Source organism: Ursus arctos, unplaced genomic scaffold (assembly GCF_023065955.2).
Source record: "Ursus arctos isolate Adak ecotype North America unplaced genomic scaffold, UrsArc2.0 scaffold_32, whole genome shotgun sequence".
Classification (NCBI taxonomy): domain Eukaryota; kingdom Metazoa; phylum Chordata; class Mammalia; order Carnivora; family Ursidae; genus Ursus; species Ursus arctos.
Genome location: NW_026623008.1, coordinates 2,104,355 through 2,124,702, shown reverse-complemented (window position 1 = coordinate 2,124,702; position 20,348 = coordinate 2,104,355). Strand labels below are relative to the sequence as shown.

The 20,348-nt window shown below is 55.6% G+C and overlaps 2 protein-coding genes across 3 annotated transcripts; one reads left to right on the top strand and one right to left on the bottom strand.

The window, feature by feature from the left end:
• The first annotated feature begins 295 nt into the window (after window positions 1–295).
• Window positions 296–14,899, top strand: WRAP73 (WD repeat containing, antisense to TP73). 2 transcript variants are annotated; one of them, XM_026520003.4, is made up of 12 exons: window positions 296–455; window positions 3,472–3,624; window positions 4,146–4,262; window positions 8,360–8,432; window positions 9,633–9,736; window positions 10,479–10,565; window positions 10,855–10,989; window positions 11,069–11,146; window positions 12,257–12,362; window positions 13,444–13,569; window positions 14,046–14,237; window positions 14,549–14,899. In XM_026520003.4, exons 1-12 carry the CDS (start codon window positions 387–389, stop codon window positions 14,689–14,691), a joined length of 1,383 nt encoding a protein of 460 aa, XP_026375788.2. In that variant the 5' UTR covers window positions 296–386; the 3' UTR covers window positions 14,692–14,899. The 2 variants fall into 2 exon arrangements, with proteins under 2 accessions (XP_026375788.2, XP_048077893.1); XM_048221936.2 differs by lacking the exons at window positions 296–455; window positions 8,360–8,432.
• Window positions 14,900–15,426: 527 nt separating this feature from the next.
• On the bottom strand, window positions 15,427–19,140 carry TPRG1L (tumor protein p63 regulated 1 like). The gene is made up of 5 exons (XM_026520006.4): window positions 18,861–19,140; window positions 18,669–18,760; window positions 18,407–18,583; window positions 17,377–17,530; window positions 15,427–16,754 (listed from the first exon to the last, which is right to left on the bottom strand). The coding sequence occupies exons 1-5, from the start codon at window positions 19,062–19,064 to the stop codon at window positions 16,560–16,562; spliced, it is 822 nt and encodes a 273-aa protein (XP_026375791.1). The 5' UTR covers window positions 19,065–19,140; the 3' UTR covers window positions 15,427–16,559.
• Between the last annotated feature and the right edge of the window lie 1,208 nt (window positions 19,141–20,348).

Below are 20,348 nucleotides of genomic sequence, written 5' to 3'. Positions count from 1 at the left end.
AATATACATATAAATGTAAATGCAGTCACACGGGACGCCCATGTACATTTGAATTTCAGATAAGAGGGTACTTTTTTAGTATAGGTATGTCCCACGCCGTTTTGGGAACGTTTATCCACAAAAATGACTCGTTGTCTGAAATTCAATTGGAGCGCGCGCGCGCGCGCTGCGTTTTTCTGGCAAACCCAGCGGGAGAAGACCGCCTGGGCGGGAAGGAGCGCTGTGGCGCGTAACAGCGCGAACTACAAGCCCCACAATGCCGCGCGGCACCCGGGGCCATGATAGGCTGTGCCTTGCTTCCGTCCTCGTCACTTCCGGCCGCGGAGGTAGTGGTTGCGCCAGTCCTACCTGCCCTGACGTTCGCGGGTCCGGGGTCGGCGGCCGCCATGAACTTCTCTGAGGTGTTCAAGCTTTCCAGCCTGCTCTGCAAGTTTTCCCCGGACGGCAAATACCTGGTGAGCGGCCTCGGGGCTCGGGGGGAAGCAGCGCGGGGGTCCTCGGGTACGGGCCTCAACCCGGGGATCCGGGCGGATGCCTGGCACAGGAGCCCAGGGTCAGGGTACCGGGGCAGGGGCCCTGGGGCAGGGGACCGGGCAGTGGTCCCGGGCGGATGCCTGGAACAGGAGCCCAGGGTCAGGGGACCCAGGTAGATACCCGGAGCAGGGGCCCTGGGGCGGGGGACCCGGGCAGTGGTCCTGGGCAGTGGTCCTGAGAGGATGCCTGGAGCAGGGGCCCTAGGGCAGGGGACCTGGGCAGACATCCCGACCCAGGGCTCGGTGTAGGTGACCTGGGTGGATGCTAGAGCAGGGGTTTGGGGCAGGGGACTTGGGCAGTGGTCCTGGGCAGGGGACTGGGGCAGATATCCTGAGCGGGGCTCTGCGCAGGTGACCTGGGTGAATATCTGGAGCAGGGGCTCAGGGCAGAGGACTTGGGCAGATGCTCCGAGCAGGAGCCCCAGGAACCAGACTTGGGCAGGTGCCAGCCTCCATGCACCTCAGTTTCCATCTGTCAGAGGCAGATAATGGCAATGCTGTCCTCACACATTTGAGGATACAGGGGTATCAGCTCATTGTTATTTTGACACAAAAGGCAGATAGATGATTCTGTTGGCTGTAATCTGGTGCAGTAGTGCAGCCTCTTTGTCTTTTCCGGCCCTCCTCACCTGTCTCTACCACGTGCCAAGTAAGTGATGCAAGTAATACCAATCCGTGTCCAGATAAAGGGAGTTGTCTGCTCTGCTGCTGTTTATTTGAGCCGTTAGGACTTGAGCCGTTCATTACTGGGGCAGCAGAATGGTGCTAAAATCACTGACCTACTCTGTACAGGAAATGTAAGTTTTGAAATAGACCGATATCATCAGTGTTATCTCCTCAGAATCTTGGGTGGGGGAGGCAGTAGGAGGGAGATAATTGACATTGGAAATCCATTAAGAAAAAAATCATGCCTTATGAAAGTGTACTTGGTTCTGTGTATGAACTGACTGATGCTTCAGGATTCTTTTTCAGATTGAGCCTTACTAACATTCCTGTTATCTGTCTAGCTCTTTGAGAAAATAACTCCTTTATAGAGGCATTATTCTAAATCACATAAATTAGCATTCAGCTAAAAAATACATAAGTCTTCTGCTTTAAGTTCATCCCAGAAACCGTAGTATATTTGTCAGAGTGCTCCCCATAAATTAGGTTTTTAAAAATCATGTATATGAAGATCCCAGTAAATTATAGAAAGAAAGACTGTATTACTTTGCTTTCTTTCTGTTGCTCTTTTGGCTTCTACACTCTGGTGAAGATATTGCAAGACACATGATTATAATGTTACTGGAATCACGTTCTTCAAAGGTCTGTCCTAAATCCTGAAGAAAGTAGGTCTGTGTTGCCATTTTTAATATCTTGCAACAGATTTGACATGGTTTCACAAGTGTTGATACAGCTATTTCATTTCGTAAGGAGTTCATTGTAACTGATCACAGAGCTACAGTGTGACCCATGTTTGTTCTCCCCTCTCCTTTTGACGAGGAAAACTCATGAGGCCTCTTTAAGATGAAAGTTAATAGAACACAAACCAATAATCTAGTTTGATCTTGATAAGGACAAGAAGGAAACAATTAATATTTAAAAATCAGTTCTTGATTTTTAAATTGTAGTATAATCTACAGTCAGCAGATAAGTAAACTCAAATTATTTGCTTAGATATGGGTATTATTAACAACCATGGCCATAAACTGTCTTCAAGAAAACAGTATTGACACTTGCACATTTTCCTAGTCAGTATTCAGAATAAGGCAGTGCAGCTGTAAGATAAACGTCCCTGCTTTTTCCTCCTGTGCGGGGAAAGCGTAATCCTCATCCCACACATCTCCCTTGAGCCTCCAGGATACCAGTGGGGTGTCCTACGACTCAGTTCTGGCACAATCTGCCTGGAGACCCACAGGTCGACAGTACCCACCCCACGCCAGATGCCAGCCACAGGAGCAGGCCTTCAGGTTACCCACAGACTCACCAGGCTACAAGTTTCCACAGTGCCCTCTCAGGTTTGGTTAATCTGCCAGAGCGGCTCACGGAACTCAGGGAAACACGGGCTTACATCTGCCCGTGTGCTGGAGCCTAGGCTAAGGGATGCAGTGACCAGCCAGGTGATGGAGAGTTACATAGGACAAGGTCTCGGAGGGTCTCGGCTGCAGGAGCCTCTGTCCCCGTGGGGGTGGGGTGTATCACCTTCCCTATGTGGGTGTGTTCACCAGCCTAGAAGCTCTCCGACCTCCGTACTGTTGGCATTTTACAGAGGATTTCTCACGATCAATTGTTAACTCCATTTCCAGCCCCTCTCCCCTCTCTCAAGGATGGGGTGCGGCTGAAAATTCCAAGCTTCTAATCACAGCTGGTATGTCTGGTGACCGGGAAACCTGCCTAGGGTTGCCTCATTAGAACAAAAGATGCTCTTACATCACTCAGGAGGTTTCAAGGGCTTCAGGTGTCCTGTGCCAGGGCCCCAGGGGCAGAGACCAGTACATATGTTCTGTTACCTGGAAGTAAGTGAGCATTTGCAAAGCATCCTTACGTCTCAGTGGTCCTTCTCAGCGAGGACCCCGAGACCTCCATCCTCACTTCCTATGACTTGTCTGCAGGTGCTCCAAGCAGCAGAGCCCTTGGTTAGTGACAGAAGAGCTCGTCCCACGCTGCTTCCTACTTGAGTTCTTAATGTGTAAGTAGGGAAGGAGTAGAAAATGACTCGAGTAGAGAGTTTTAACAGAATACTTTAACCTGGAACATAACAATTTCAGCTGTATCCCTGTGTGAACTTCTCTGCTGTTTGGAGTGGGCGATACAGTTGGTGAACATGAGGCCATCCACATAGAAGGCACGTCTGCAAGGAGAGAAGGAAATAGGATTCCTGGGCAGAGAGGAGCTCAGATACTCAGAAGGCTCCTTTCTTTAGATTGCAGGCCGTCAAGGGCTGTCTTTCCCCCTCTAGGCTTCTTGTGTCCAGTACCGGTTAGTGATCCGGGATGTGAACACCCTTCAGATTCTTCAGCTGTACACATGCCTGGACCAGATCCAGCACATCGAGTGGTCGGCGGACTCCCTGTTCATCCTGTGTGCCATGTACAAGCGGGGGCTGGTGCAGGTGCGCTGCCCGCAGGGCTTGGAGCCGGGAGGCCTTCCCAGAGTGTAGCCTGGACAGAATGCTCGTGTTCTGTTGCCATCATAGTTTGGGGGGAGAAAAGGGCAATGTAGCTCGAAGCCAGTTTTCTCTTAAGATTATAATAGTTCTGATGGTTTAAGTACTTTCAAAATGAGAAAACACTTAGATATTCTTAATTTGTAACCAAATAGAATTCCATAACAGGAAGTGTTCGCAGACAGCTGTATAGCAACTTGGACATCATGGGTTTTGGGAAGCAGTAGATGTGGTGTTTTTTATAGCTCTGAAGTCTCCCTGAAGGAGCTTTTAGGGCTGGCAAAGGGAATAAACTGTTTGAAACAGAACACAGTGAAGTCACACAGCCGTGTGGCTTTGTGCTGCAAGCAGGCCCCAGTCCCTCCTCATGAAAAGTTTGGCAAGATCCCCCGTGTCGTGAGCTGTGTTTGCCGTGGTCCGTGTGCTGATCCATCCCGGTTCTGCACTCGTGTGTGTTGCACATGCAGGTATGGTCCCTGGAGCAGCCGGAGTGGCACTGCAGAATCGACGAGGGCTCGGCCGGGCTGGTGGCCTCGTGCTGGAGCCCGGACGGGCGCCACATTCTCAACACCACCGAGTTCCACGTAAGTGCGCGGGCCCACGTCGCGGATCCCTTCCTCCCGAAGTCGCATGGCAGCGGTGAAGTGGGTGAATTTTGGAGAAGGACGTGTGTCTTAAGTCAGAGTGCTATAATCACATCGTGTCATTACATAATCTTTTTGCCCACATTTAAAGAAAACTAAAGCAGATTTTTAAAAAATTCTTCAGTTACATTTTTAAGGATTTAAGCAGTTCCTTCACTTTGGCAGTAGAAGGTGAGCTTCACCGTGAGCGAGCTTCCGTGTTTTCCTGCAGCCGCCTCACCTGTGACCGTTAGTGGCTGCTTCGTCCTTCCCTCCCCCTGGCCACTGGCAGCAGCCGGGGCTCCACAGACAGAGACGGGTATTTGAAATCTGGTCATAAATCCTGGGATAGTGTAAGTGTGCCTCATAAATGTGTAAAATTAGGGAATTTTGTAGACGGTGTTAGGGTAGGAGGTCTTTGGTGTCGGCAGAGTTTGTCTCAAATGTAGAAAAATGCATGAACCCCTTTAGTGATGTGATCTTTGAGAGGCTGTTATAAGCCAGTGTTTGGGTCTGAAGCCGCTGAGGGCCATCTCAGGTCTGGGCTCCCAGTCGGCCAGTGCACGCATGTGGCAAGGGAGCCCTGAGGATGCGGAGTGACCCTGTGGGATGTCGTCCGGTGTTTTTCAGTCTCTTTCACATTGGCATCGTCTGGGATAAGGTTTGTATCCAGCCGTGCAGGGATGGCTGCTTCAGATGGCCACGTGGCTTCCCATAGCTTCTGTTTCGGTTTGAAAACCTGCTTTAAATGTGGTGTCTGCTGATGCAGGCTGTCGGACGGTGAGCAGGACACAAAGGGCACTTGGTTTCCCTGTGGTGCCCATGTTGGCCTTTTCAAGATGCTAACAGCTTGTGTTTCCTCTCAGATACGGTGATTGGAGCTATATATGTGGCCTCGCCTGACAGTCTTCATGAGTAGAGTTCTTGGGGCCAGAACCCAGTCTCCAGATGGGCACGTTCCGTGGACTCCCTGTCTCCTGCACACCCACGTGACAAAGACATTGTGGGCCCTTTGGACAGGGTTCCAGGCGTGTAAGAAGGGAAGCCCGGTGTGTGCACACACACCCACACACGAACGTACACACTGCTGTTTGGCCTTTGTTTAAAGTTTCTGTACGTGGACTCATACTCTGTGTTCTGTGGTGGTTCTGTTCCCCTCGGTGGTTTTCAGCTCATCAACACGGAAGCTATGGCTCCTTCTTCCATCCCTCCTTGGAGAAATCATGTCACTGTGCTATTCTGGGCACTCGAGGGACCCATGTTGCTGAGCGTCTATTGTACCTGACCTGTCTCAGGTGTAACCTGGGGGGTTGCCTGGTTAGGGTAGATGGCATCACCTTTCCAGAGTATTTGTGTCAGGGTTTAAAATGATTGCCAGTCCCGTAGAGCTCTAGTGCTGTTGCAGTTTGGTTTTAATTTTCATTTCTCTATTAGGTCGAGTGCTTTCGTATCTTGTTTTAAATACCTACACACTCTCACACTTCATTTAAATATGTGATTCAGGGTGATGTGGAGTCCATAATGGTGTGTGGGGTGAGGTAGGGATCAGTTTTCATCTTTTCCCCAACAATGTTTATCAAGAACTGAATTTCTTTATATTTATAGAACATTTCTGACTTTTTTGAAAAAAATTGTATAGATTTTATTTATTTGAGAGAGAGAGAGAGCAAGCGCAAGTGAGGGGAAGGCAGAGGGGGAGGGAGAGGGAGAGAGAATCCCAAGCAGACTCCCGCACTGAGCACAGAGCCCATCCTGGGGCTTGATCCCATGACCCTGAGATCATGACCTGAGCCGAAACCAAGAGTCGGATACTCAACCGACTGAGCCACAAGGCGCCCTGAACATTTCTGACTTTTCACCCTATTCAGTTGTTGGTCCATCAATGTGCCAGCTGCACACTGTTTAGGTCCCTGGGGTTTCTAGCATGTGAGCGTCTGACAGGACTGGTCCGTCTTCGTTGCCCTCGTTCTGTCGGTTGTTTTCAACGTACTTGTGAGGCTGTGTTACTAGCTGCACTCAGTGAGGACCGTTGTCTCGTCATGATGCATTGCGTTCTTCTGGTCTGGGCTCTCGTGCTGTGTTTTTCAGTCCTATTACTTTCCACTTCTCCGAGTCCTTGTAAACAGTTTATAGGTGCCTCAAAAAAATAAACTCGCAGACTTTTTCTTACATACCCACAAAGCCGGTCAACTATCCTGGTAAACGGTACCACCCAGCCCTTGAGGTGCCCGTGCAGCGGAACAGGGACACCCCGTCCGCCCCCACGCTGGTCCTAGCAGCCACGTTCTCCATCAGCGGGACCGCGGCATGCGGGCGTCTGTCACTTGGCCCCCTGCTGTCGTCGAGGGGTCCGCGGGCGGCTCCCGGTAGTGGGGCGCCACCATGCCGCACGGAGCTGGGCATTTGCTTCCCGCCCGCCCTTGGACACAGTTGGGCTGTTGCCCATGTGCGCTGTGACGAGCAGAGCTGCTGCGACCATGCACATGGCAGTCTGCGCACGTCTCCTCGCTCTGGGGGAGCCCCCGGGGCTGGGATGCCGGGCGGTGCCCGCGAACCTTTCAGGAGGCTCCGACTGGCCTCTCCCGTGCCCTGCATCCCAGCCACCGGCAGGAGAGCTCAGCTGCTGACGCTCACTGCCACGCGTCATTCCGCGTTTCTGCCGTGAGTCTGTGCCGTGTCGCGCTGTCTCCTTGTGGTTTTAATTTGTGTTTCCTCGTGACTAAGGATGTTAGACGTCCTTCAGGTGCTCGTCACCGTATGACTTTTGTCCGCGTCCCCTGTCGTTTCTTTATTAGGCTGTTTGTCGCATCGTCGCTCGTTGTGCAGTTTCCTGTGATCTACTCTGGGTGCAGGTCCTTTGTCGGACGGTGTTTGGCAGGTGTTTTCTGCTGCTTGGCTGCTCGCTTTCTCATTTATTTAACCGCTTCCTTTAAGAGCAGAAGTGAGTAACAGAGTCTAACAGATCCACTATTTTTCTTTTATGTTTAGTGCACTTAGTATCTAAAGGAATCCCCACCCAACCCAAGATCAAAAAGAGTTTATTCTGTTTTCTCCCAGAAGTTTTATGGTTTTGGCCACTAAGTTAGACGTATGACCTATTTTGAATTTATATCTTTTCTGGTTGCACGTTTTGTCAAAAATCAGTTGGCCGTGTGCGTGTGGGTCTGTTTCTGGACCCTGTTGGTCCATTGCTCTGTTAGCCTGGGTTCGTGCGAACAGCACGCTGTGGTTATTGCACCCAAGTCGTCGTGAGTTTTCCGGTGTCGTCCTCATTCACAGTCAGCTGCTGGACACTCCTCGGGTAGTGAACTTCCACATTGGCCAATGGAAAGGGCATGGAGATGGTTTTCAGAAACAAAACTAGGAATTGGGCTTAAGACTTTCTGGCTATTCACTTTTAGGCTCTGAAGGGATCTAGGGGGTTGTAGACCCTCAGTATTAGATGCAAGTGTAGACGGGTGTTTGGACGCTTGTGTGTTGTGACAGAGAGGCCCACGTCCCCTCTGAGGGCTTTTCCTGGGGACACGTGGCCGTGTGCATGCCGCCAAGCGCTCGGGTGGGAAAGGAGAGGACAGGCGGCTGAGGGCGGCACCGTGGTCACCCCCAGAAGCCCTGTGCGGCAGCAGCCGTGTGTGCGGGCGGTCCCGCCGCCACGTCCTGCTCACCTGTGTGCTGAGACGGAGAAGGAAGCGGGTCGACCTCACTAGGTGCTGGGGACCCCGGCGTCCCGTCCAGCGTTCCCACATGAGCTCTTGGACTGTGGAGCTTCTGCGGGTCTGTTCCAACAGGAAGATCGCCCTTACTTTGAAGTTTCAAACTAAAATGCACTTAGGTTTGACCTCGTGGTGCTCACCTGCTAGTTACAGTGAAAACCAGATACTCAGAGCATGAGGTTTAACAACAGTAAACTCAGAGGCAACATCCCTGGAACTATGACTGTTTTTAATTCTGCGGTAAACTGTTACTCGGGTCACTGAGTGGGACGCGGTGGGAGACTTAAAGCGGTCTTTGGAAAACTGCTAAATGTGCGCTGTTTTCTTTCCCCTTCCGCTCGACAGCTGCGGATAACTGTGTGGTCCTTGTGCACAAAGTCTGTGTCTTACATCAAGTACCCCAAAGCCTGTCAGCAGGGTGAGTCGGCCAAAGCTGATTGGAGAACCATTTCTGTGTAGTTTCGGTTCAGGGAGGGGGTGCCCTCTTTTATCGCAGAGAATTTATGGGCAGAAGCAGCCTCCGCAGCGTATCCGTGCATAGCGAGCCTTTTTTCTCTGCACCCAGACCCGCTGGTGTTTCGTCTGTGACTTCCCACGTGTGTCTCTAGAGGACAGGGACTCCCCTTTCAAGATAGAACCAAAGGGCCGCAAAGAAGCAGGGTTTGCGTGCGGTCCCCTTCCCTCTGTCGTAGGGTTGGGCTCAGGTCCCTTCAGTTCATGCCTCTCCTGGGACACCCCCCCGCCCCCGTTCTGAACTTCAAGCCTCTAGGCCTCCTGGCGGCCAGCCCCGCGGTCTCCATGCCCAGGAGAGTGCAGCCGGGTGGCCTCCGGAAGGCTCTGCACACGCGGCCCACCACCACATGACTCTGTGCGTGGGCTGCCGGGAGCTAGCGGGCACCCGGTCCTGAATGTGCAGTGGTGTGTCTTTCATTTAATAAGCAGAATGAAGCCTTATATAATTTGAATATTTTTCCACTTTTTCTGTTGTCATTAGCAACCTGGAACTTGAATGTGAATGAAATGCAGTTGCACACTTTTTGTGCTTATGACTTGAGTCTCAGCGTCTCTCGACGGCACACACATTTCCTGAGTGGAAGCGACAAGTGTCTGTGTGTTCTTCCGGGTCATGAAGTGTGAGATGCGGTCCAGGGCTTTTTGAGCTCATACAGACCTGGAAAATTAACATTTTCAACTGAAGTATTTCCAGATTCTTACCTTAAATTTACTTTTTCCAAGTAATTAAATTCAAAAGTAAAAATAAGTGTAACAACAAGCTGACTTTAAAAACCAGCAGAGTCCCTGACGATGTATTTTCTAAGTACATGACAATCCGTAGGGTGTCAAGTAGGGGGTAAGCTGCATTTTTCAGTAACATTCTGTGGCTCTTCGGGGCTTCAGCCATGGTCTGCGGGGTACGTGGAGCAGCCCAGCCAGGCGGTAGAGCCAGGACCACGTCGCCGTCTGTGGGGCCCTGGATGCTTGCGCTCGGCTCTTCTCTGGGCCACGTGCGACCGTCCCTTCCTGCGCCCGTCCCTTCTTGCCACCTCTGCTTCTCATCCCTCCTTGAACGTGTGATTTCTCCTCGGCCCTGGACAGCAGGCCCTTTTCCTCTCGGCAGGGATTACCTTTACCCGGGACGGCCGCTACATGGCGCTGGCAGAGCGGCGGGACTGCAAGGACCATGTGAGCGTCTTCGTCTGCAGCGACTGGCAGCTCCTGCGGGTAGGAGGTGCTCAGTGACCCTCTGGGTGGGGGTGGCTGACACGTGGGTTCCTGGCGGCTCCAGGGCCCCTTTGGGAAGGTGTGCAGCAGTGCGACGTCCTCTCTCCAGAGCGGGGTGGAGAATGGGCCCGTCCACTGGGCGGTGGGTGTGATGTGCCATCATTTCGAGCCGTTTTCCTTTTGTTATGGCGGTGGGGTTTGCACGTGCGTTGCTGTATGAGGAGGAAGAGTGCCTGCTCTGGGCAAGACGCCAGGGTGCCAGGGCGCTGAGCAGCCAGGGCGCAGAGCCCTCCCTCCCCTGGCCGGGCTTACATCTGTGGGAGGGCAGGTGCAGAGAAGCCTCCGGCATGAGAATGCCCACTCCATCAGAGCACCGAGGAGGTCTCATCAACCGGGCATGGAGTGTCCTGGCACGACCTTGCCTGCATTCCCCTTCCAGGAGTGAGGCTGAACCAGGCGGGAAGAGGAGGGAGAGGGGCGCGTGGGGCGGGTAGCATGGGGGGCTGTGCTGGGTCCTGTCCTGCCTGGAGGGCTCCAGCCATGTGCTGGCCAGCTTGGGACCTCCTCAGTGCTCAGGCAGGATTTTAACTGCAGAAGGACAGAACTGTAGGTATTTTTGTCCATTTCTGTATAAGGAAATTAAATACTAAATGTGTTAAATGAAAACATAAATTATAAATTGTGCATCTGTTTAAGGAAACACTTTCAAATTTAATCTGTTTCTCCCTCTTACCTTTGGAAGCACTTTGATACAGAGACCCAGGACCTCGCAGGGATTGAGTGGGCCCCAAATGGCTGTGTGCTGGCGGTGTGGGACACCTGTCTGGAGGTATAGAAAGTCACCAGGTAGACCCTTTGTGTTTTAAGTGCTTTGACCTGTATTTACCTGATGCTTTGGGAATGTGGCGGCTCGGTTAGCTTCCTGGGCTCTGATGCCGAGCAGCAGTCCTTTGACCAGAAAGTCCTATGTTTGTGGCCAAGGTCCCCACTGTCGCCTCCGCAGGAGGCCTGTCTTCCCTCCAACTTCCCACTCACTGTCCGAGTCCCGCTGGCAGATGCCTGCGTCCTTCCCACGCTCAGGTCAGTGTGAGTTTCAGCAACCGTGGTGTCCCCTCCAGTATAAGGTCCTGCTCTACTCCTTGGATGGCCGGCTCTTGTCTGCCTACTGTGCGTACGAGTGGTCCCTGGGTGTCAAGTCTGTGGCCTGGAGCCCCAGCAGTCAGTTCCTGGCGGTTGGAAGCTATGACGGGAAGGTGAGGACAGAGCAGCGCACGGGGTGACACCGAGGGCACAGTGCAGACGGGGGGCCTCACGCGCACTTTCTCTCCTTAGGTGCGCATTCTTAATCACGTGACTTGGAAAATGATCACAGAGTTTGGGCATCCAGCAACCATTAATAATCCCAAAATAGTAAGTCTGGAATGCATGCTGCCATCTGAGCAATATTTGGGGAGGGGAGGCAGAAAAATACTGCTTTTTCTCTTTACGTTCTTGTGATGTAGGTACTTACATCACTAGAAAATTCTGTCATTGTCACATTTCAGAGGATTGGAAGCAGTGTCCTTGCCCTGTCCTCCCCCTCCCCAGATGCCTTAGATCTGCCCCTGCTTCCGGCACAGTAACCAGGGTCTCCTACTTGCAAGCACTGAGCATCTGGGGCTGGAGAACCAGACCAGAGAAGTAGGGAGTGGGTGTCCCTGGGGCAGGCAGGGACAGGCAGCCTGCTGAGGGATCATGGGGTCAGACGCCAGGAAGAAGTGATACAGGTTCTGAGGGAGAAGCAGTTCAGGCAGGGGGGATAGGAAGTGCAAAGGTCCTGAGGCAGGTGCTGGGAACAGGAGCAGCACAGCAGGAAACAGACAGACCCGGCCTTGGGGAGCTTGTGCACAGATGAGAAACATGAGTAAAGACGGGAGGAAGGCCGGCAGGCGTAGGGCTGCAGGTACCACCGTGTCGAAGGGAAGGGGAGGAGGGTACCTGGGGAAGTCAGACTCAGGCAGAGGTCCTGAGGAAGGACTGGGCTGGAGGCCTGGCCAGAGGTGCAGGTGAGCGAAACCGTGGTTGTGGGAGGCCAAGTCCAAGCAGGTTGGCCATCCAGGCCTGGAAGGGTGTGCTGCAGACCCTTCCAGCCTGCAGCCCCAGCGCCCTCTAAAGCTGGAGGGCAGGCGGGGGCTCCCTCACCTCCTCGGGCACAGGCCTGCCAGGCTTCAGGCCACAGATGGCCCCTCGTTCCCTGGCCTGTGTCTGTTAACCTGCCACCTGGGAAATGCCCGTGTGCACTGGCCAGGCGGCCGGCTGCGTGATACAGGCTTACATGCAGCTGGCACTTGCCGCCAGCACAGCCTGAGGGTGCTGAGAACACCCACAGGGAGCGGGTGTGGCTGGGCCAGTGTCTCTGTCCTGTTACCAGGAATGGCACGCCTTGCCGTGAGGTCAGGCGTCACCATTACCAGGTGCTGTCACCGCCTCTGCTCCCACCCATCCTGAGCGGGGCGGTAGCAGGACTGTCATGTGTTCCAGGTTGTGTATAAGGAAGCCGAGAAGAATCCGCGGCTGGCGCTGGGCCGCCTTGCCTTTCCCCCGCCCAGAGCAGCGGCTGGCCCAGCCTCCACCACGGAGAGCAAATGTGAGTAGCAGAGGGCGGGGGTCATTCACTTGTTTTCCTTTTCTTTTTTATGAGAGAGTCCCATTTGTCCAGGTGGAGTTCAGATGTTCTTTGTTTTTTTTTTAAGATTTTACTGGTTTGTGAGAGAAAGAGTGGGCACGTGCGTGTGAGCACACAAGCAGGCGGAGGGGCAGAGGGAGAAGCAGACTCCCTGCTGAGCAGGGATCCTGACGTGGGGTTTGAACCTGGGACCCTGAGATTGTGACCTGAGTCGAAGGCAGACGCTTAATCGACTGAGCCACCCAGGTGCCCCAGACATTTGGTTTTTTTAGGTACATTTTCCCTTTTCCGTAACACCTCCCAGCCAGCGCCCCTTCACACCCACGGATCAGTGGAGCGGGGGGGAAATGTTTGCTGATTGCATCTAAGCGCTGGAGATCCAAATCTGGCAGCTGGTGCTCTGAGGGTGGTTTCTTTAATGAACGGTAAGGTGCCCTCCGGTAAGCCAGGAAGGGGTAGGAGCAGTCAGCCAAGGGCCCAGCCTGGAGCTGCGGAGCTGATGGGGGTCCCGGCTCTGGGGTCCTGGGCAGGTGGCTACGCTTCAGGCCCGGCTTTGGTACAGCGGGCGTAGTGAGGGCGTCACGCAGGCTTCAGGAGAGAGGGGGCGCTGTCTGCGGCCCACCTCCGGGCTCAGTAAGCACCCCATGGGGCGGGCAGGCCTGAGCGAGCACACCTGCCTACCTGGCCTTCATCATCCTCTTACGACCTTTTGCTGCTGGTTTTATAATGTTTTTTAAGACTTTTTTTGTAGAGCAGTTTTAGGGTTACAGCAAAATCAAGGGGAACGCATGGAGTTCCCACACGCCCCTGCCCCGCGTGTGCGGGCACTGCACTCCGCGGACCCCGCTGCGGGTGCGCTTGCTACATGGACGCGGGACACGGCTCCTAGTGCCAGGGCCCGTGAAGCCTGTTTCGTAGGAGTTTGCCCCACGCGTTAACATGATGTCGTGGTTCCGCGTGAGGGCGGGGAGTCGTCACAGCGGTGTCTAGGTGTGCGCACACGCCGCGGCCACATTGCAGCGTCCCCTCTTCAATGTTCTAGACGAGATTGCCTCGGCGCCAGTTTCCTTACAGACTTTGAAGCCCATCGCTGACAGAGCAAACCCGAAAATTGGCATAGGGGCGCTGGCCTTCAGTCCGGACAACTACTTCCTGGCGACGAGGAACGGTCAGTGGCTGCGGGCCCATGCCAGGTCCTCTCATGGTTTCCTTTGGTGCCCAGGCATTCAGACCGTATGAGGAGTAACCCAGGTTAACAGGCTTCCCAGCATGCCGTGTGCTCCCATCTGGTGCTGGGACCTTGTGCCCACGGAAGCTTCTGGAGGCACAGGCCTTGTCTGGCAGAGCAGCGGCCGGTTGGCCACTGCGCCTCAGTGTCCCGCCTGCCGCCGGCCTCTTCCTTTGTTTGGGAAAGAACACGGTCCAGGTACCACCAGGGCGTGGGCCTGTTCTAGACAGAAGGGTGTTTACAGTTTCTAAGGGCTAGAGAAACAGGCGTCACACATGCCCGTGGCCCGTGAGCCTTGGCAGGATGGGGGGGGGGGGGCGTGCCCTGTCAAGACGCCGGAGCAGCAGTGCGCACGGGTCCCTGGCCTGCCCTGCACCGTGAGGAACCGGGGTGCTGCCCACATCTTCCCTCCTCAGACAGTGTCCCGAACGCCGTCTGGATCTGGGACATACAGAAGCTGAGACTCTTCGTGGTGCTTGAGCAGCTGTCCCCGGTGCGCTTCTTCCAGTGGGACCCGCAGCAGCCCCGGCTGGCCATCTGCACGGGGGGCGGCAAGGTGTACCTGTGGTCGCCGGCGGGCTGCGTGTCGGTGCAGGTGCCCGGGGAAGGTGAGCGCTGTCATGTGATCCTCGGCCAGCCGTAGGCAGGACCCTGGCAGACGAGCGCACCCTGGCTCATTTGTGTTACTGCCTCGGGTGTGAAGTGACAGTCACCGTCAGTATCTTTGGGTGAACGTCACGCCAGTCCCCAGTGTGCACACCTGGCACAGGCCCGCTGCTCTCAGCTTCTGGGGGATGGAAGAAGGCCCGCCTGAGCTGGGATTTGGGCTGTAGCTGGGTCTCTCCAGATCTGTTCTCTGCCCTCGGGGGTGTGGGGCTGTGCTCACCCTTTAACCCTCTGGCCACCTGTCTTTCTCCAGGTGACTTTCAGGTGCTTTCTCTGTGCTGGCATTTCAGCGGGGACTCCCTGGCCCTTCTCAGTAAGGACCACTTCTGTCTGTGTTTCCTGGAGACCGAGGAGAGGGTTGGCACCACCTTCGGACGGCCCGGTGACCACACATAGGACCTGTGTGTATCCAGGCCCGGGTGAGGCCAAGGCAGGACACCTGGCACGTGCTGGCTGCGGAGAAGGGACGGGCTTCTCTGGGGAGTTGCTGCAGCCACGGTGGCCCACAACAAATGATTTGCTGTTATTTTTCTATAGCATTTTTGTAAATATGTATGGTATGAAACTAATTTTTATTTAAAATAAACATTTGCTAATTCATAAAGCAGTTGATGCCTGTGTTCGTGAAAGGTTTGGGTCATGGGAAGGACTACTACTGGTTTGTTTTGGGTTTCGGGTTCACTGTCTGACGGAAAGTAACCGACCCTGTTTCTCCCTCAGACAGACATCTTGTTCTCTGGAGCCGCCAAACCCCGTCCCTGGATGTTTCTGGAGAACGGGCCTGGGCTTCACGGGGGCTGTGTTCTGGAGTGCGGGGAGGGGAGCCCCAAGTAGCGCGAGGGCAGCGCCACACGGAGGGGGTCAGGGAGCGCAGGTCCCAGGGCCGCCGGGTGCAGCGGCTCTACGGGGGTCCGCCTCTCAATTCGGGTGCTGCCGACGGCGGCCAGGACTGGGAAGCGCCGGTGTGGGGTCCCGCACCGGACTCGTTGTCCTGGCTGAGGCCAGTCTGCACACCGCTGTCCGGGGTCTCTGAGAGAACTGTGCCGGGACAGAACTCCTCAGGGCCCCGAATGTGCACTGCAGGTTGGCAGGTTTACAAGGCTACAGCTTCCAAGAAGGAACGACATCTGCTCGATTGTAAATGTCTTTATTATGAGACTGAAAGCGAAGGCTCAAGACGCGGGCGGCGTGGCAGCAGCCTTTCGATTCGGACAAGCGGCTGCATTGGGTCACATCCACGCCAACTACAGCTACGCCAGAGTTGTCAACACGGAGGAAGAAACCGGAGCCGGCACTGCAAGCTGGGAACAAACACTCCCCGCCGAGCCAGCAAGCCGAGGACACGAGGGCGCATCGGTGGGCGGCGAGCTCTGGGTCCCACACGGACATGCTCCGCGGCCGCCACGGCTCAGGTGTGCTCAGGGCGACATGGACAGCCCCAGGTCTGCGTGGGCGCTGCGGTCACCGAGGCGGGGGTTAGCAGCATAGATGAGACTCTAATAACGGTCCCTCTTTAAAAGCAAACTAAGCAATTCCCATTTTAAAGATGAATTTGAGGACACAAACCTAGACTAGGCATAGTTGTCAAATTGTTTGCAAAGAACTACCAAGGTGACTCTCAGATTAATGAATTGTCTAAAAATGACTTCCTGCAAACTTCTGGGCCTGGGAAAGATGCCAGGTATGAACACAATACAATTTTAGAAAAAGTGTGACTTTAGGTCAAACACATATTTACACAAAAGCAGCTGTTCATTCAGGAGGCAGACTCTCGTTCAGTTCAGCAGTCTGGCTTGTTTTGCATTTAGCTTTAAAAAAATGGATTAAATTTCAAAATACAAAATTTGACACTAAGTACAAAGGTATTTGCAACCGCAGGCACTGGGGTTCAGGGACCCCCCGGACGGAACGCTCTACACAGCTGAAGCGCTAGCGGGGAGGCGCTAGTGGGATCACACGTTTATTAACATGCGAGAGTGCTGGGCTGGGAGGCACCACGAGAAGCCAAATGCAGACACTCCAGGAAAAACACGGAAACAGGTTCTAGGAGACGGAATACCGGCCAAGACGGGCAGCTAGATTCACTTTGCTTTCTGTCTGTAGCTCCTATTACCAGATGTCCAAGATTCAGCTAAAGTATAGAATTCATTTAACTATTCTCATCGCGCTCAGATCCCTAAAGGTTAACAGCCCCGACCCTCCCAGGGGCAGCAGAGCTGGCCTGTCTGACGCCCTGAGTCCCCAGGTCTGCCTGCGGGCAGCGTCTAGAAGCCTATTTTGCCTCTGGTCATGGAATAACCCAATTTAGCCTCGTTGTTAATGAAGGACATCAATCCCACGTAGGTCTCAATGAGGAGGGGACGCTCCAAGACCAGTACACCGTTGGCTTGTCCCGGCAAAGGACTCTCTTTCTGGGCTTTTTTGACAGCTTGGATTAACATAGCTTTGAAGCTTTCCAACTTTAAAGAAAGAGAAAACATGCTGCCGATCAGTGATCTACCCCAGGAAACCTCCCCGTTTCTGCGCCAGCCCCCATCGCTGCCCTTGGATGAGATGCCTTTCCAGCCACATCCTGGCAGCCCCCAGCTCACCTTCTCGACGTGGCTCTCTGGACACGTCAGACCCTGGCCCTGCGCTCACGGGGACAGAGCCTGCCCTCCGCAGGTCTGAGCATGCTGCCGTAGGGACCTCCCTAATCCCCCCACCCCCACCAGGCTAGTGAAGCAGGCCGACGTGCACGGCCGGCAAGTGGGGCCCAACTACGTCCTCTCCGCTGGACCCAGGGCGTCCTCTCCTGGTTGCAGGCCCTAGCACAGACTGCCCAGAGCCCTGCTGCGCCCTTCTCCAAGGCGATCGTGGCTGCAAGGGGCCGTGTTACAGAGCTACTCTGACCAGGAGCCACTAGCCACATGGGGCTATCTAAACATAAGCTAACTAAAACTTCTAAAATTTAGAAGTTTGTTTCCTCCGTTTTACTAGAACAGTTAAGGTGCTCCACAGCCACATGCGGCCACCGTGGTGGGCAGGCCAGGCCGAGAACATCACCATCACAGCTGGGCAGCGCGGTTCTTACGGTCTTACCTGGCACAGAGAGGCTGTCTTCTCATCCGCACCGGCCATCGGATGCTCTATGAACGTGGCATAGGGCACATTGGTGGACCAGGGGTTCCATCTGTTTATGAAGGAAGGGCGGCTCTGTTTGTCCCACTGAATGCGAATCCCAAAACCTTCTCGCCTACAGAGAAAAAACGAAGACTTCACACGGCAGGCCACAGCGCTCCCGGGCAGCCCGATCAGGTTTGGGGGGTGACGTTAGGAAGCTGCTCCACGGCCACAGACAAGACCAGCAGAGGAGAACTTGTGGACTCTAAGAGTGACAGCAGTCTCCAGTCAGCACACACCAAGCACTCTGAATACGACAAACTGAGTGTGTCGTGTTGCTTAAGCCAAACAATCTTTACACAAGTAGTGCAGTGTAAGCAGCGTAATGGACAGTGGGAAGTCTGTGGGTGGGCTAACATGAATGACGCGTTTGCAACTTTCGGTCTTTGGTCCCGGACTTCTCACTGCGAGCTGGCACTCCTGACACGCATAGCATCCGGTCCCCGATCAAGTCTCCTCAGCAAAACTCTACCCAGACTGCCAGAGTCACTCAACCAGACTAAAGTCTAGGCTCCTCATATTGCACAATACTCCCTCTGCAAGTTGGCCACTAAACGTTCTCACATTTAACTTTCAGAGACATCTGTAAATTAAAATAACACACTACCTTTTTTTCTGTTAAAGTTCAACTAGAGCAGAGCTTGACGGGGCCCCGAGCAATCCTTTCCTAGCCAGAGGTAAAAGGCTGAGTTTGGCCCTCATCTTAAGAATGCCACGTCAGGTCTGCCTGCGCAGACCTCAAGTTCATTTTTCCACAAGCCTAAGCGCTTTCTTTTTGTGCCAGAATTCCTCTTACTGCACCTGCTGTCAGAAAGTCTCTCGCTTCTATCGATCTGAGGCCGACGCTTTTATGTTCCTGCATAATGGCAGACCCAAGACAACCGGGGGGCTGGTTTGGGAAGGACTGACTGCAGGCCCTGGTACAGGGCTCGCTGTTGAACGGACTTACTTGTTGAGCGATTTCGGGGGAAACTGGAATTCTCCGCAGGAGATGGTGTCCACCGCATTTAAGGCGATGCGGACCACCTGCTGGCACTGAAGGCTGATGAAGTCGTACTTGCAGATGAGAAGCGCCTGGTCTGTGATGAGCACCAGCCGCTCCTTCTCGTTGTTCCAGTGGTCAACCCTGTCCGCACACGACACGAGTCACCCGGCGCGCCCCGCGCACAGGCCACCCGGCCGGTCCCCGCGCCCCCGCGCGCCCCGCTCACTCGGTCAGCAGCCACACGCCCTGGATGTCGCCGTCCTCCACCGGCCGCACCACCACGCCGATCTCCTCCACCGCCTGCTCGATGGTGCCGGGCTGCGCGGTCGGAGGCGGGGGTCACTCTCCGGAGCCCCCCAGCCCCTCCCGCGGCCCCCCGCCGGCCCACCCCGTCCCCGGCGCCCCCCGCCCGCCTCACCCGGAACACGAAGTACTCCTTGACGCGGGCGCGGCGCGTGGGGTCGTGGATGCTGAGCGGCCACAGCGTCTGGCGCAGCGGCGTGCCCGCGCCCGGCCGCCCCCCAACCGCGCCGCCGCCGCCCGCGCCGACTTCCTCGCCGGCCGCCAGCACCGCCGTGGGGCTCGTGCCCGCCGAGTCCACCGAGTCCCGCAGCTGCAGCATGGCCAAGCCGGCCGGCGCCCCCGACCCCGACCCCAGACCTGGCCGGAGGAGGCCGCAATCACCTTCGCGTCGCGGCCAGCCCCGCCCCAGCGCCGGCCCCGCCCCGGCCCGGCACCGCGCGTCGCCGCGATTGGCTCGGCCTCGCCCACCCCCGCCTCAGGCCCCGCCCCTGCCCGCGCCCACCGGCCCTGGCAATTGGCTCTTCGCCAGCCGTCTTCCACGATTGGCCCTGCTGGCCGCCAATTCACAATCGCTCCCGCCCCTCTTCGTGCCGGAAGCTCACGCCGCGCGCACGCCCATTTCCTCTAGACTCTAGGGGGAGAGGGGGTGGGGCCGAGGCGGTTACCAGGGAGACGCAGAGGGTGCGCTGGGAGTCCAGTGCCGGTTACCCGTAGAGGGGGTGACTGCCCCCTGCCCGCGGTCTCCGCCCCCCCACCTCCCCACCCCCACGACGCGCCCATGGTCTCCGCCTCCCTCTTCCCACCCCTAACCCCGAGGCGGCCCAGGCCGCGGTCTCCGTCCCCCCCCGCCCCCGTGCGGTCGCCGTCCCTGTACGCGTCCCCCCTTCGCAGTCTCCATCCCCCTCTTCGCGGTCATCTCCCCCCACCGCGGTCACCGTCCTGGGACCCATCTCCCACCCGCTCCCCCACCGACGCACCCCTTGCCCGCGGTCACAGCCCCCAGACGCGACCCGACGCCAGGAAGGGCCGAGGGTTCGTGCATGGCCGGGGCAGCGCCGGCTTCCCAGAAGGAGGAGCTTCGGCCCTGGGGGCAGAGCGCTTTCGTGCGCACCCGTGCCTTTCCTGACTGCAGCTTCAGGGATGCAAACGGAGCGGCGGGGGCCTTGGGCCCAGCGCTCTGAGGGGCAGAGTCCTCCCTGAGCCTAGGAAGCGGCCCTCCTCTGACCCCCTTTCACAGAAGGGGACACTGACACACGGGCCTGGTCACTTGCCACAGCCACTCAACAAGGGTCAAACAGGATTCATGTCCTGCAAGTCTCCCAGCCCCTGCGCCTGTCCTCTGGACCCTAGATTTCATCTCTTCTTCCTGTCGGTGACCTCTTTGGCTGGAGCTGGGGCCACCCTAGGCTTCTGCTCTCCCTGTCAGGGGCCCCAGCTCGAGGTCTTTGCCCCCACAGGCCCCAGGCTGCCTTCATCACCGACCTTCTTGCAGGAACCCAAAGACTGCATCCAGATCCTCACCCAGTTGGCCACTTGGGATTTCCGCTGCCCTGACTCATGCCACCCTCTTACTCCCCCCAACTCCAGAAGCCGCCTTGCCTCA

Coding starts and splice junctions, on each gene's coding strand:
- WRAP73 (XM_026520003.4), top strand. CDS start 387: ATGAACTTCTCTGAGGTGTTCAAGCTTTCCAGCCTGCTCTGCAAGTTT. Junction 456..3,471: donor CCCCGGACGGCAAATACCTG/GTGAGCGGCCTC, acceptor TTCCCCCTCTAG/GCTTCTTGTGTCCAGTACCG. Junction 3,625..4,145: donor ACAAGCGGGGGCTGGTGCAG/GTGCGCTGCCCG, acceptor TTGCACATGCAG/GTATGGTCCCTGGAGCAGCC.
- TPRG1L (XM_026520006.4), bottom strand. CDS start 19,064: ATGCTGCAGCTGCGGGACTCGGTGGACTCGGCGGGCACGAGCCCCACG. Junction 18,761..18,860: donor AGGAGTACTTCGTGTTCCGG/GTGAGGCGGGCG, acceptor CCGACCGCGCAG/CCCGGCACCATCGAGCAGGC. Junction 16,755..17,376: donor AGACAGCCTCTCTGTGCCAG/GTAAGACCGTAA, acceptor CTTTCTTTAAAG/TTGGAAAGCTTCAAAGCTAT.